Source organism: Dryobates pubescens, chromosome 23 (assembly GCF_014839835.1).
Source record: "Dryobates pubescens isolate bDryPub1 chromosome 23, bDryPub1.pri, whole genome shotgun sequence".
Classification (NCBI taxonomy): Eukaryota; Metazoa; Chordata; class Aves; order Piciformes; family Picidae; genus Dryobates; species Dryobates pubescens.
Genome location: NC_071634.1, coordinates 6,582,471 through 6,597,592, shown reverse-complemented (window position 1 = coordinate 6,597,592; position 15,122 = coordinate 6,582,471). Strand labels below are relative to the sequence as shown.

Here is a 15,122-nt window from a genome sequence, read left to right as displayed (position 1 = left end):
ATCCTGTTGAACCTCTTACTTACTCAGCTGCAGATATATTGCCAGTTCCCTAATAATGTTCTTTTTTTCTGCCTGAAATCTACACCAGTACCACAAAGTGGGTTTTAAAAAAATAAACTAATTAAAAATTATTGTGAGTTGTAGTAGAAGAGTTAATAAAGTGGACTTAATATGCTAAAATAACAGAGAGAGAGGACAGAAAAGAGCTTTCTGAAAGTTGTTTTTATAATATGGCCATTAATGTGTAGGCATGTAGAAAAATGCATTAAAGGCTCAGGAATATGTTACTGCAGGTACTTGGAACCTAATAAATAAGGACTGTGGTCATTAGCTCCATGGGCAGAAGTACAGAGCATTGCCAAGGACAAAAGTGCACAACAGCTGGGCTGTGAACGGGTGAGCACCATGGCTTTTAATAGAGCAAACCACTTGAACATAGTCAGTTTGTGAAGAGAGAATGATAAAGGAAAGTGTGCTTCAATTCACTTTGTGTTGTCAGATGAAACATTTAAATATTGCCAAGAGCAGTGAAGAAAGACCCCTGGAGTCGGGGGGAAGGGTGGCAGAGCCAGGTGAGCAGAGCACCCTCATTCCCTTCAACGCTGCTTGAGCAGCCACAATGGTTTGTGCAGGTCTAGAGAGCTGAAGTAAGACCACCACCAAGGCTTCTCCCTGCCCACTGATGACCCACTTCGAGCCTCAGGCTGCCCATGTTGGGCATGAGGGTCAAAATGTTCCAGTGGGTCATAGGGGTCATAGGTGTTTTCCATCGAGCGGCGCAGGAGCTTGTTGGGCCAGCCCTCAATGGGTCGCAACACAAAGTCAACGCGCCCAGCCTGCTTCATCTTGGCAGGGATGGTGACCTTCTTCATCACCCTGCTGTAGCCTGCTGCTTGGGCAGTCACCATGTACGTCCCTGGGGGCAGCAGTCGCCAGTAGTCTCCATCAGCAGCTTAAGAGAGATAATGACAGAACAAAGCTGAGTTTAGCTTTTGGGCTTTGCATCCTTTATAGTTCTATGCTCACACACACACAGAATCATAGAATTGTCAGGGTTGGAAGGGACCTCAAGGATCATCCAGTTCCAAGCCCCCTGCCATGGACAGAGATACTTCACGCTCATTCAGGTTGCTCACAGCCACATCTAGCCTGGCCTTAAAAACCTCCAGGGATGAAGCTTCTACCACCTCCCTGGGCAACCTGTTCCAATGTCTCACCACCCTCATGGGGAAGAACTTCTTCCTGACATCCAATCTGAATCTACCCACTTCTATTTTTGTTCCATTCCCCCCAGTCCTATCACTACCTGACACCCTACAAAGTCCCTCCCCAGCTGTCTCGTAGGCCCCCTTAAGATACTGGAAGGCCAGGCACAAGCATTTAAGGGGCAGGTTTCCAAAGGATCTCAGAGGAGTTTGGGCTCAGAGTTTGACCAAAATTCAGATGCAAACACTTGAATGAAAAAGAAAGAGATCCCCTTTGTGAAAATCTGCCCTTTGGGAGCTGGTGGAGTAATATTCACGCACAAAATCCCAGTAACTGCTGTGCCTGTATCCCAGGGCAGGCAAGCTTTCCTGCAGGCTGCTTTCCCAGGGGTACAAGGAAAGAAATTGAATGAATTCAAAACTATGTGAAACCTAAGAAAGTGAAATCCAGGCTGCAATATATCTCTCCACATATCTTGTGTCTAAGGAGCTAAGAAATCCCTGCTTTGATTATATTACATCCAATTACTTTGCAGACATCTTAGCACATTAGGCTGTGGAGTCAGAGCTGCAGCTGGGATAAATTGCCATTAGTGTAAAATTGGTGCAAATTTCCTCCAGCTGAAGGTTCCTCCAGCCTGCAGGCACAAGCAGGGAGTTTTAAACCAGAGTATTTATTCCTCATTTTATGTTTCCTTCATTCTGAAGGGTAGGTTTTCTTAGCTTGGAGTTAATGTGGCCTTAATGCGAGTTTCTCATGGAATTTCTCAGCCCATTTCAACACTGAAATGAAAGGACTTCTTAATCATATGACATTCTTAACTCCACCTAACTCAAGAACAAATACCCCTTTTTCCTTCAATGTAAACAACATTTCTTATTTAATCCTTAATTCTTTAAAGGTCCACTGCCAATGGGAAGCCATTGTCTGGGGAGACGTTTGAAAAAGACCCTAATTCATGCCAGAGTCTCCCACCAGGCTCAGGAATCTGCATCATCTCCACTATTGTATCCCCTCTAATGTTGGTATTTTGGAAAGCTGGAAAGCATCCACTGCATTATGAACCGTTCTGGCTTTCCCAATTGATTCAGCAACTATCATTAGAGCAAAATGTTGCCATTCCTGTCTCCTATTTTGCACTCCTCTGGCCGGCCCTCTTCTCGCTGAAATCAATAAGAAACGGCGAGCATTGATTTCAGTCAGGGCCTAAAAGCTCAGGACTTTGTGACTGTGAAAATTAACAGCTGCATATGCCTCAGTACATGGTTACCAGCTGCTGACAGGTATAAAGTGGACATAACTCAATGTTGTGATAGGACTGTGGGCTGAAACTTGCATACATTGATGCTTTTCCACCTGAACAACAAAGGCTGTGGGCCCTTCAGTCACTGCAGTTATTCCAGTTGTTGAAGGCAGTGTGGATCCTGAATGCCTACACCTCATGCTCACAGTATTTGCAGCTAACTTATTCTATCAGGCTCTGCAACTCCACAAGCCGAGTTAAAGCCCCTGAGCTGGGCTGTTGCCATATTGCCTCAAAGACGAAGCATAAAAGTGGAGCTCTGAATCTCACTGAAGACATATTGGCTTTACTGGGCAGCAGACAGCTCCAGGCAGAAGATTCAATGGCAAGGACTATGTCAGTCTCAAGGTGACAGACTCACCAGCCAGTTTGACATGTTTTCTCTCATCTTATTCTAGAAACAAACCCACAGCTGAGCCTTCAGTTCTTCATTAAGGTGCTGCTGCTCTCAAATCCAATGAGGCTTTTTTAGGTGAATTTAAGAAGGACATTGAGACTCTTGAACGTGTCCAGAGAAGGGCAACAAGGCTGGGGAGAGGCCTTGAGCACAGCCCTACGAGGAGAGGGTAAGGGAGCTAGGGGTGTTTAGCCTGGAGAAGAGGAGGCTCAGGGGAGACCTTATTGCTCTCTACAACTACCTGAAGGGAGCTTGTAGCCAGGTGAGGGTTGGTCAGGCAATCAGCACCAGAACAAGAAGACACAGTCTCAAACTGTGCTGGGGGAAGTTTAGGCTGCAGGTGAGGAGAAAGCTCTTCACAGAGAGAGTTGTTAGCCATTGGAATGTGCTGCCCAGGGAGGTGGTGGAGTCACCATCCCTGGAGGTGTTCAAGAGGGGATTGGACATGGCACTTGGTGCCATGGACTAGATGATTCCACTCTGCCCTAGGAGCAAGCTTAAATCAAAACTATTACCTGTGGTGATGTCGTGCCTGATGCCCCTGACTGAAATACGAGCGTTTTTTATTGGGTTGCCAAACTTATCAGACACAATTCCTTTGATCCCACGATGAACCTGCCAAAGCACAGTAAAAGTTAGAAGAGAATCACTTCTGACTTTATCACCTCTTCATCTTCTACAAGGAAATCTCTGTAGAGAGGAAACAGCTTTCAAGAGGTTCAGCCTCTTACAGAGGCTCTCGGGTGCCAAGCTGATGCCCTTTCAGATCACATCCTCTATTTTGAGAGCTCCAAGGTGGCAACAAGAACTTTTTCTGGGATTTGCTTCAAGAAACACTTCTCTGCACAGATCACTGGCACCTCAGGATCTGACCACAGTATTTAAAGACTGGTGAAGACTGTCTGCCGCAGACCCAGAACCTCAAATGCAAAACAAAAGCTTTAAAACCCCAATCTGCTGCTCTATACACACAGAGAAGGACTCACTTTAACTGCTTGGGACTCATCATCTCTCTACTGCCTACACTTCACTACATGTCAGGATGTCATGATAGCAGTGTGTGTAATATCCTGTTCCCCTTCTCTGCAGGCACAGAACCGAGCTGCTTGATTTGAGAAACATGCTTGGTGCCAAACTGAGAGGCAACTTGAATTCTGTGATCCAGGAGGTGCACAAGCAGCTCACCATAGCTGAAGTCCAATAAAACAAAACAGGAAAAACATAAATCTAACCATTTAAACATTCATAGACTCTTAGAATTCCAGGTTGGAAGAGATCTCAAGGATCATCTAGTCCAAACATTTCAGGGTGTGAATATAGTTTAAATGAGACAGCCCAGCACCCTGTCAAGCTGGGCCTTGAAATTGGAATAGAATAGAATTAACCAGGTTGGAAGAGATCTTTGAGATCATCGAGTCCAACCTGACATCCAACACCATCTAATCAACTAAACCATGGCACCAAGCACCCCATCCAGTCTCTTCCTAAACACCTCCAGTGATGGTGACTCCACCACCTCCCTGGGCAGCATATTCCAATGGCCAATCTCTCTTTCTGGGAAGGACTTCTTCCTAACATCCAGCCTAAACCTCCCCTGGTGCAGTTTGAGACTGTGTCCTCTTGTTCTGGTGCTGGTTGCCAGGGAGAAAAGACCAACCCCCACCCAGCTACAGCATCCCTTCAGATAGTTGTAGACAGCAATAAGGTCTCTCCTGAGCTTCCTCTTCTCCAGGCTAAGCAACCCCAGCTCCCTCAGCCTCTCCTCACAGGGCTGTGCTCCAGACCCCTCCCAAGCTTTGTTGCCCTTCTCTGGACACCTTCCAGCAACTCAACATCTTTCCTAAACTGAGGGGCCCAGAACTGGACACAGGACTCAAGGTGTGGCCTAACCAGTGCTGAGCACAGGGCACAATGACTTCCCTGCTCCTGCTGGCCACACTGTTCCTCATCCAGGCCAGGATGGCATTGGCCTTCTTGGTCACCTGGGCAGTCCTAGTTTATGGAAAGGATTGGTATCTTTTATTGGCATGCTTCATTAGCATTATTTGTAAGAGCCTGTGGTGAGAGGCTGAGGGAGCTGGGGTTGCTTAGCTTGGAGAAGAGGAGGCTCAGGGGAGACCTTATTGCTCTCTACAACTACCTGAAGGGAGACTGTAGCCAGGTGGGGGCTGGTCTCTTCTCCCAGGCAAGCAGCACCAGAACAAGAGGACACAGTCTCAAGCTGCACCAGGGGAGGTTTAGGCTGGATGTTAGGAAGAAGTTCTTCATAGATAGATTGGCCATTGGAACATGCGGGCATGCCCAGGGAGGTGGTGGAGTCACCAGCACTGGAGGTGTTTAGGAGGAGGCTTGATGGGGTGCTTGGTGCCATGGTTTAGTTGATTAGATGGTGTTGGGTGATAGGTTGGACTTGATGATCTCGAAGTTCTCTTCTGACCTGGTTAATTCTATTCTATTCTATTCTATTCTATTCTATTCTATTCTATTCTATTCTATTCTAAGAGTTGTGATGAAGCACTGCAGTTTGCTTTTCAACATGGATTTGAGGATTTATCATATGGATGGGGGGGGGATGGAGGGAGGTAAATCTGTTCAGAAGAGTCATCTCAGGCCCAAATTCAATTTGCAGTGTAGACATACTCAAAGCAGTATGACCTCATCCCAGTTCAATAATCATTTTGCAATTACAACGTGATGGGCTAAAAAATGACAAGGTTGACATTTCTTTACCAATGTTGGTTTGCTTTGCTTTAGTAAATACACTGGGGTTTGGGTTGCCCTGAGCCTGTGCCACAGAAGTTGGGGAGAGACTTTTTGCTATCACTTCTGACCAGGATAAGAGATTGGCAGTTATGAAAATGAATTCTACTCCATGTTAAGCCAAGTAGATTTGTGCACACAGCAAACAGCCTGGCATCCATCAGAAGAAAAAAAGTTGGAATTGGCTGTGGCAGACTTAATCCTTATCAGGAGTAATTCAGTCATCCTTATCTACAAAGTTGGTTTGCTTACTGTCCTGCATTTACTCAAAAAGCTTTTCCAGCATAGTCTTCTACAGCATCATCCCACACTATAAAAATCTTTACATCTTGAAGACTTCAGCTGCAATCTATATGGATTTAACCCAGCTCCATTTGGATTCACTAAAGCTCATTTTCATCAGACAGCTGTAAAATGAAATGAGTTTGGTGGTCTGGACTGTAGACTTTATTGAATGATAATACTTACCACAAGTAGCAAGAGGTTGCTTAGAAAGGCCATAAAAACACTCCTAACAATTTTAAATTACTGCATGCTCTATCAAAACAAGGCATGGAGAAAGCTAATCTGCTAATGGCTGAGAGAAAGATGAGCAACTTCTGCTTCTGTGTTCACTTACTTATTGTCAGTGAGGTATTTGTTTGGGCTGAGCTTAAAGGCATCATTAAAAATGACTTTTACATGCTTTGGTTTAATGCTCACAGACATGGGGTTGTGCCTTTAGAAGATCAGGCTTCAGATCTTTTCCAAGCTACTTTCCTAAAGAAATCAAGGTGGAAAACGTGGAAATGGCTTTTCTAGTAGGATCCTTAGACCTTCTTTATAGCTGGATCTACATCTGCTGCCATGAGCCAGAGTTTGGACCACAAAGATGGAAGACAGAAAGGAGAAAGTTCCAGGAAGCTCTGTAGGAAACAGATCTTGGGGATTTTATTGTTTTATTTTGTGGGGGTTTTGTTTGATTGTTTGTTCTTTAGGGGGGAGGTTGTTTGTTTGTTTGTTTCCTTTGGTTTGCTTATTTTACTTCAAGAGAAAGGTTGATCCATATTTTCCTGAATATTTTCTTTAGCATTACATTTTGAACAGTTGATTTATATTCACTTGGTGCCATGGTTTAATAGTCATGAGGTGTTGGGTGACAGGTTGGACTTGATGATCTTTGAGGTCTTTTCCAACCTTATTGATTCTATGATTCTATGATAATCAGGGGAGCCCTTGTTCCCAAACTCTCCCTGAAAGGTTGTGGGAGCCAGGTGGAGGTTGATCTCTTCTCCCTAGTAGCAAGAGACAGAATGAGAGGAAATGGCCTCAAGCTGCACTAGGGGATGTTTAGGTTGGATTTTAGAAGAAAATTCTTCCCTGAAAGGGTTCTCAAAGACCATAATAGGCTACCAAGGGAGGTGGTTAAATCCCCATCTCTAGAGGTGCCTCAAAGAGGCAGCAATGTGGTGCTGCAGGACATGCTTTAGCCCCAGCCTTGGTAGAGTTAGAGAATGGCTGAACTGGATGATTTTGAAGATCTTTTCCAAACAAAACCAATTCCAAAGTATTTACAGATAATTTCTTTTCTCCCTGTTTTCAAGGCCTTCAGAGTCCTCAGTGCCCATCCTACCTGCAATGTAAGCAATGTATTACCTGCGTGTCCTGCTAGACAAACTGAGGCACCAGGATGGAGTGTGATGACTGAGTCAGTGCTATCTCAATAACTAACCAGGGAAACAGTTAAGAAATAAATACCTGGTAAAGAATAAAGAAGACAAAGTGTAAGCACAATGCTTTGCAGAAGCAGAGCCCTACCATTTCCATGTAATTCAGCAGGGCACCTCTGTTTTCATGCCAGATTGTAAAGAGTTCTTCCTCCAAGGGAAACTTTTCACATCCTACCTCCACAGTAACTTCAAAGCAGTTTGTGTGAAGGTAATTAAAATCTGCCATACCTATGGGATGAAAAAGAAAAAGGAGAGATCATGAACAAGACACATAACCCTTAAGTGGAGCTTGGCTGTTGCAGCCAGCCGAGTGCAGCCCCCTGTGTGTATTGTAACAAGTGTGCACAGCCCAAATAGTAAAAGCATTCAACAAATCCAGGATTTACAACTCATTTCAACCACAAATCAACTAATGACAGTGACACTTCTCACAGGGAAAAACAACAAAGGAGAAGTATCATTTAAAATGGTTATTCACCTGACCAAGAAGTAATAATGGAGAGGTAAGGATTGGTTAATGCATCAGGAATAGTGTGACCAGCAGGAGCAGGGAAGTCATTCTCCCCCTATACACTGCACTGGTGTGCCAGTTTGACACTGTGCCTTTAAGGACAAACAATGCTGAGACACTGGCTAAATGTTTTCGGTACTAGAATCAAAACATTCTGATATTCTAAATGAATTTCATTGGTTGATAAACAAAAATGCAGCTTTAGATTGTGAAGCAGTTGGAAATTTTTTTTTCCTCAGTTCAGTTCGGTTTGGGAGTTGGGGGAGTTAGAGTTTCAGCCTGTTCTCCCTGCCTGCTTCTTCTGCGAACTGCTGGAGTTGGCCTTCAGATAAGCAAACACTAATCCTGCATGGGCTTTTGAAGCTTACTAACAACTCTTTTCCTTATAACTTGCCTTTCTCTCTCTCTAACCCCTTTTTGGGGAAAAAGGGAGGTGGGGGGGGGAGAGAGGGGGTTCCAAGGAGGGGATCCCTCCCTCGGGGAGCGATTTTTGTTGTGTTATTTCTCTTTGCTGTGTATTTCTGCGTATATATTGTAAATACCTGTATATATTGTGTCATATATAACCTGCTTTCCATATATGCTTGTAAATATATAGCTTTTGCTCTTCGACTGAGTTAGCTGTGGTTTCTTACTCTGTGGAGGAGGGAGAGCTAAGCCTACCACAACCTACCACAACTGGTTAGGTCACACCTTGAGTCCTGTGTCCAGTTCTGGGCCCCTCAGTTTAAGAAGGACATCGAGACACTTGAATGTGTCCAGAGAAGGGCAACAGGGCTGGGGAGAGGCACAGCCCTGTGAGGAGAGGCTGAGGGAGCTGGCATTGTTTAGCCTGGAGAAGAGGAGGATCAGGGGTGACCTCATTGCCCTCTACAACTACCTGAAAGGTGGTTGTAGCCAGGAAGGGGTTGGTCTCCTCTCCCAGGCAACCAGCACCAGAAAAAGGGGACACAGTCTCAAGCTGTGCCAGGAGAGACTTAGACTCGAGGTGAGGAGAAAGTTCTTCACTGAGAGAGTCATTCATCATTGGAATGTGCTGCCCAGGAAGGTGGTGGAGTCACCATCCCTGGAGGTGTTCAAGAAGGGACTGGACGTGGCACTTGATGCCATGGTCTAGTCATGAGGTCTATGGTGACAGACTGGACTCAATGATCCTCGAGGTCTCTTCCAACCTTAGTGATACTGTGATACTGTAATATATTTGACCCTTGTATAACTCATTAACTTCCTACAGGTCACAGCAGGGCTGAATACATCCCAGGGTACAAAACCATCACCAACACACAGCTGTGCGCCTTAAATCCCTTACAGGTTACGTGTTGCAGGCACCTGACCTAAAGCAAATGGAGATGAATAAAATGATTTCAATCAAACCCTTGTGTCTCATAAAGGTCATATAGAGGTTTTACCTCACTTGATATGATGGTAAAGTGGTTTTACCTCCAGTGAAGCTGTACCACTCAGCACCATTTATAATACCTCCACGTTTTACAAAGTTGCCCCCGCAGCGGAGTTCGGATCGGTCGGAGATGACTGGGTGTGCATCTGCGTAGGCTTTGGCCAGCATTTTGAACATCTGCAACAAGAGGGTTGCCAGAGACATTTGCTTTCACAAACTGTAAACACTCTCATTGTTGTTCTCTACAATTACCCAAAAGGAGGCTGCAGTGAGGTGGGTGCTGGTGCGGAGTCCAAGGGCATGAGATTGAACACATCTAAGTGCTGGGTTCTACACATTGGCCACAGCAACCCCATGCAGTGCTACAGGCTGGGGTCAGAGTGGCTGGAGAGCAGCCAGGCAGAAAGGGACCTGGGCCATGAAGTGTGCCCAGGTGGCCAAGAATATCAATGGCATCCTGGACTGTATCAGGAACAGTGTGGCCAGCAGGAGCAGGGAGGTCATTCTGCCCTGAAGTCAGCACTGGTTAGGCCACCCCTTGAGTCCTGTGTCCAGTTCTGGGCTCCTCAGTTTAGCAAAGATGTTGAGTTGCTGGAATGTGGCCAGAGAAGGGCAACAAAGCTGGGGAGGGGTTTGGAGCACAGCCCTGTGAGGAGAGGCTGAGGGAGCTGGGGTTCTTTAGCCTGGAGAAGAGGAAACTCAGGAGAGACCTTCTTGCTGTCTACAACTATCTGAAGGGAGGTTGTAGCCAGGTGGGGGTTTGTCTCTTCTCCCAGGCAACCAGCACCAGAACAAGAGGACACAGTCTCAAGCTGCAGCAGGGGAGGTTCAGGCTGGATGTTAGGGAGAAGTTATTCATAGAAAGAGAGACTGGCCATTGGAATGTGCTGCCCAGGGAGGTGGTGGAGTCCCCATGACTGGATGGCGTGCTTGGTGCCAAGGTTTAGTTGATTAGATAGTGTTGGATGATAGGTTGGACACAATGATCTCGAAGGTCTTTTCCAACCTGGTTAATTCTAGTCTCCCTAGTGTTGAGTGATAGAATGAGAGGAAATGGCCTCAAGTTGCACCAGGGGAAGTTTGGGTTAGAGATTAAGAAAAATTTCTTTGCTGCAAGTGTGTTCAGGCATTGGAACAGGCTGCCCAGGGAGGTGGTGGAGTCCCTGGAGGTGTTTAAAACACTTGTGGACACTGCACTTTGGGATGTGGCTTAGTAGTGACAGTGATGCTAGGTCAATGGTTGGACTCAATGATCTTAGAGGTCATTTCCAACCCAAACAATTTTAAGGTTCTGTGATTTCTTGCCGCTAGTAACTGTTGGTGTTGTGAGCCCAGTGAGACACTCTGCATCCTCAAGACTGATGGAGAGGGTGAACCTCCATGCAAAGATATTTTGCTAGCCAGTTTTTATTTTCCTTCTTCTCCAAAGTCCTTCTCTGGGATTCATTTCATCTAGTCTGAGCCAACATTTAGTAACCAGTGGATTTTGTTATATTTGATGTCGTCCTATCGTCTGGGGCAGGAGCAGAGGGCTTGATTGTACTTCAGATCTCAGGTTTTGAAGCTGAAATTAGTTCTTGCTATTTTCACCCTTTCAAGAATGCCAACACCAACCTCAGCCTCACCAGGTCTTCACGTTGGCTGCTGCTGTTTAAAATAGACAGTGTCAATTTGCTTTGCACTCATCACTCTCACAAGACAACCTGCCAGGCTGATCTCAGTGACAGTTGCTTCTTTACAGGGCAGAAACCGTTCCTAAAAAGTGAAGGACAGGATGTGGTGGTGGAGGATGTCACCACTGATTCCCTAAGAGTGTTGATACTGCTGAATAGCAGAGGAGCCACCACCCAGAGAGCAAAAGTGACAGGTACATGTAGTGAAGACAGAAGAAACAGCAGTGATCTGCAGAAACTGTTTCTTTCAATCAGGTTCTTGTCACTTTTCTCCAATGTTTGTGCCAACTTTGCACAGAAATCCCACCTCTCCTTTCTGCTTATCTGAAAGCTCTAATTCCAGATTTCAGCACCATAAAGAAAGCAATTTTCAGATCCTACTACCCAGCAGCATGACTCCCACTGCATGTTGCTTGAGACAATGTGTGCAAGAAGTTTGGTGCTTAAAATCCCGGTTTAGAAGCAATCCTAAAGCTGTATCCTTGATGCTGACCTCCAAGGTCCCTTCCAATCTAAGCCACTCTGTGATTCTATGTTGTTATCAAGAGTCAGTTATGGGATCAGGTAGGTGACCAAGGAAAGGTGGAAAGAGACTGCACTGTAAGAGTAAAGAAAATGTACCAAAACACTTCTGATGGCCAAACACTAAGAGTCCTGACAATGCAAAATGCTTTTGCATCTCCCTTGAGTTTATATTTGTGTTGCCCATCCCAGACAATTAGGTCGCCTTCAAAGAGAAGACAAGAAATGGATGGTAATTAAAGATGTTAAGAAGAACTTTTTCCATCACTATTTTGGGGCCAGGACCAAGATCTTTAATTTGGGAGTTTGGGTCCTAGCTCTGAACCTCCTGTGGAAGATATTTGATGGAAGTTTAGAAGGTGCCTGGGTGACTTATGAATGTGTTCCTTTCCCAAAGACACCTGCAGATGTTTTATTTCCAGTGACCAAGTCTTTTCTTCTTTCACACCACAAGGCTCAAGGCTTTTGCCTGGCCACTAGCACAAATGAGTGAAGAAATGAAATCCAAAATAAAGTTTTTGTGAAGTCAGAATGTGCTCAGAGAGCAATACACTCAGCAGCTACAGTATCATGAGTCATGGATCTCGCCATCCCTGGAGGTGTTAAGAGTGAATGTGGTGCTGAGTGATGTGGTTTAGTGGCAGAGGCTTAGCAGCAATGGTGGGATGTGAGCCCTAGGTGAGCTGTTGGACTCAATGATCTCAAAGTTTGCTTCCAACCTCAACAGTTCTATGATTTTATGATCATCTAAATCAAACACATCTGCTGTCCCTGACTGGAGATGATGGAGGGACTGCAGCCCTTCCATCTGACAGGTGAACTGCTTGCTAAAGCACTCATGGCCGTATTTCTCCACCATCTCTGCATCCATCAGGATACTCCTAGCTCAGGCACTTGGATGTAGGTGCACAGGCTGATGACTTCCCCTCATCTTCACCAAAAGCTTCTGGAGCTTTCCTTGCCACTCACCAGCTATTTTTGCTGTGCAGTGCCTGGTTGATTTTACTGCTAAATCACTGTCACACACAGAGTCAGCAGGTATGGCACAGCTCAGAAGAAATGGATTGATACAGAAAAGGTTTAATAGCCACCAGTATGTAAATATTAGCCATGTGCTGCTGAGAACTGTCGCTTCCGAAGAAGTCAGGCCAGAGCCAAGCCCAAAGAGAACAGATGCTCCAAGTCAAAGATCAGCTTCTGACTATTTTCAACCTCAGTTTCTTATAGAAAAGAACCACTTCTTCCTAAGAGGCCAGGGACATCTCTAACACACGCTAGAAGGCTGAAAACTGAGCTGCCCTCCTCGTGGGCATGTCGGCAATGAATACTAGATTGAGGAAACCAAAGGGAAATAGGGAAGATGGCAAAAAATTTCACAGAAGATTTACAGCGAGTCCCAAATGGGGAACCTCCCAGGGACCAGAGGGGAAAACCATTCCTGTGCATCAGAGCTGGAATAAACGTTACAAGGCTGCCACCATATGGCAGCCCAGCTGCTTTGATTTCCTGCACGGGAAATAATGCTGCTGGTCAGGCTTAGGATAGGATAGGATAGGATAGGATAGGATAGGATAGGATAGGATAGGATAGGATAGGATAGGGTAGGGTAGGGTAGGGTAGGGTAGGGTAGAGTAGAGTAGAGTAGAGTAGAGTAGAGTAGAGTAGAGTAGAATAGAATAGAATAGAATAGAATAGAATAGAATAGAATAGAATAGAATAGAATTACCCAGGTTGGAAGAGACCTTTGAGATCATCAAGTCCAACCTATCATCCAACACTATCTAATCCTTCTCTTCTGGAAGTCATGGGTGTATAGGAAAAGCCTGGCATTTCACACCATAGGATCACAGAATGTAAGGAGTTGGAAAGGATGTCTGGAGATCATTGAGTCCAATCCCTCTGCCAAAGCAGGATCGCCCAGGAATACATCCAGGTGGGTTTTGAAAGTCTCCAGATAGGGAGACTCCACAACCTCTCCATGCAGCCTGCTCCAGTGCTTCATCACTCTCACAGTAAAGAAGTTTTTTCATCATGTTGAGGTGGAGCTTCCTGGGTTCCAGTTTGAATACAGAATACAGAATTAACCAGGTTGGAAAAGACCTTTGAGATCATTGAGTCCAACCTATCACCCAACACCATCTAATCAACTAAACCATGGCACCCAGCACCCCATCCAGTCTCTTTTTAAACACTTCCAGGGATGGTGACTCCTCCTCATCCTGTCACAGGACACCACTGAAAAGAGCCTGGCCTGTTCTTGGCACCCACCCCTCAGGTATTTATAGATATTCATAAGGTCCCCTCTCAGTCTTCCCTTCTCCAGACAAAACAGCCATAGGTCTCTCAGGCTTTCCTCATCAGACATGTAACTTCTGAAGTCATGTTTGGCCTCACAAAACATGGGTCAGTATTTACAGATCAAACTGTTAGTGTGTAAAGTATCCTAATTTTAAAGCACATTAAGCAAGTGCATAAATCATGTAATATATATGCATTAATGTGCAATGTATTACATATTTGACACACACATGCTTCTGTAATCACACTTGTTTATCACCTAAATGAATCCATATTTGTCACTTGTTAAAAGCAAGAGCCACCATAGTTTCACAGGTGGAAATCCTTCTGAGGAGCTCACCCTGCCAAATCAATATTACCTTCTCATCAGGTGTAGGGGAGAACATCTTTTCCTCCATAGGATGCCTTGAATAGTCATAAGGATAAGTCACAACCAGCTCACCCCCATGGAGGCTGGCAGAGAGCACAAACGGGATAGATCTCGACCACTTCATGACTGCTTTTGTCTCAGGGGCAACCTGAAATCCAGGAGAAAACAAAACAAAACCACAACTGTCAATAGTCTGGCAGCTCCAAAGGGGGTTTCATCCTGGGCAGGAAGAAGCCCAGCAGAGAAGGGAGTGTGTCAGAAAGAAGAATGCTGAGGCTGCTTGCTTCTTCCATTCCAATGAATAATAGAGGAAGAGCCCCAGTTTGCTCAAGGGAACAGAGGAAACAAACTGTTCACTGTGGAAGAACTGCAGAAAACAACCCCAAACCCAAAAACAACAAAGAGGAACTTTGACAGAAGAGTAACTTTTTGTTGCATTGACATTTTCAGCAGTTCAAAGTGATGCTGACAGCAGCTTAGGCTTGAAAAATGACAGTGTTGTACTGCTACTTGCAAAACTATCTCCTAATCCAATTCAATTTCTGACTCAGCAGGATGGACTTTGGATGGATAAACAGGAACACAGGGCTCAATTTGTAATTCTCAGCACTTGTTGGAAGCACATTGTCTCGCTTGCTATAAAATCACTAAGGTAGGAAAAGACCTCTAAGATCCAGTCCAGCCATCAACCCAACCCTATCATGACCACTAAAGCAAGTATCCTTTGGTTCAGGCTTATCTGCAACTAGAATCATTGAATTGTCAGGGCTGGAAGGGACCTCAAGGATCATCTAGTTCCAACCCCCCTGACATGGCCAGGGACACCTCACACTAGATCAGGTTGCTCACAGCCACATCCAGCCTGGCTTAAAAACCTGCAGGAATGAGGCTTCTATCACCTCCCTGGGCAACCTGTGCCAGTGTCTCACCACCCTCATGGGGAAGAACTTCTTCCTAACATCTGATCTGAACCT

The 15,122-nt window shown here is 45.3% G+C and overlaps 1 protein-coding gene across 1 annotated transcript in view; it reads right to left on the bottom strand.

Moving 5' to 3' along the window:
* Nucleotides 1–446: 446 nt before the first annotated feature.
* The window catches only part of CPZ (carboxypeptidase Z), a 38,592-nt gene continuing 23,916 nt past the window's right edge, over nt 447–15,122 (bottom strand). Inside the window, exons 7-11 of the mRNA XM_009909052.2 lie at nt 14,138–14,296; nt 9,327–9,462; nt 7,464–7,603; nt 3,422–3,521; nt 447–952 (exon numbers count right to left, since the gene is read on the bottom strand). Of these exons, the coding sequence (XP_009907354.2) occupies nt 597–952; nt 3,422–3,521; nt 7,464–7,603; nt 9,327–9,462; nt 14,138–14,296 (891 nt within the window). The 3' untranslated portion in view covers nt 447–596. The remainder of the gene's footprint in view (nt 953–3,421; nt 3,522–7,463; nt 7,604–9,326; nt 9,463–14,137; nt 14,297–15,122) is intronic.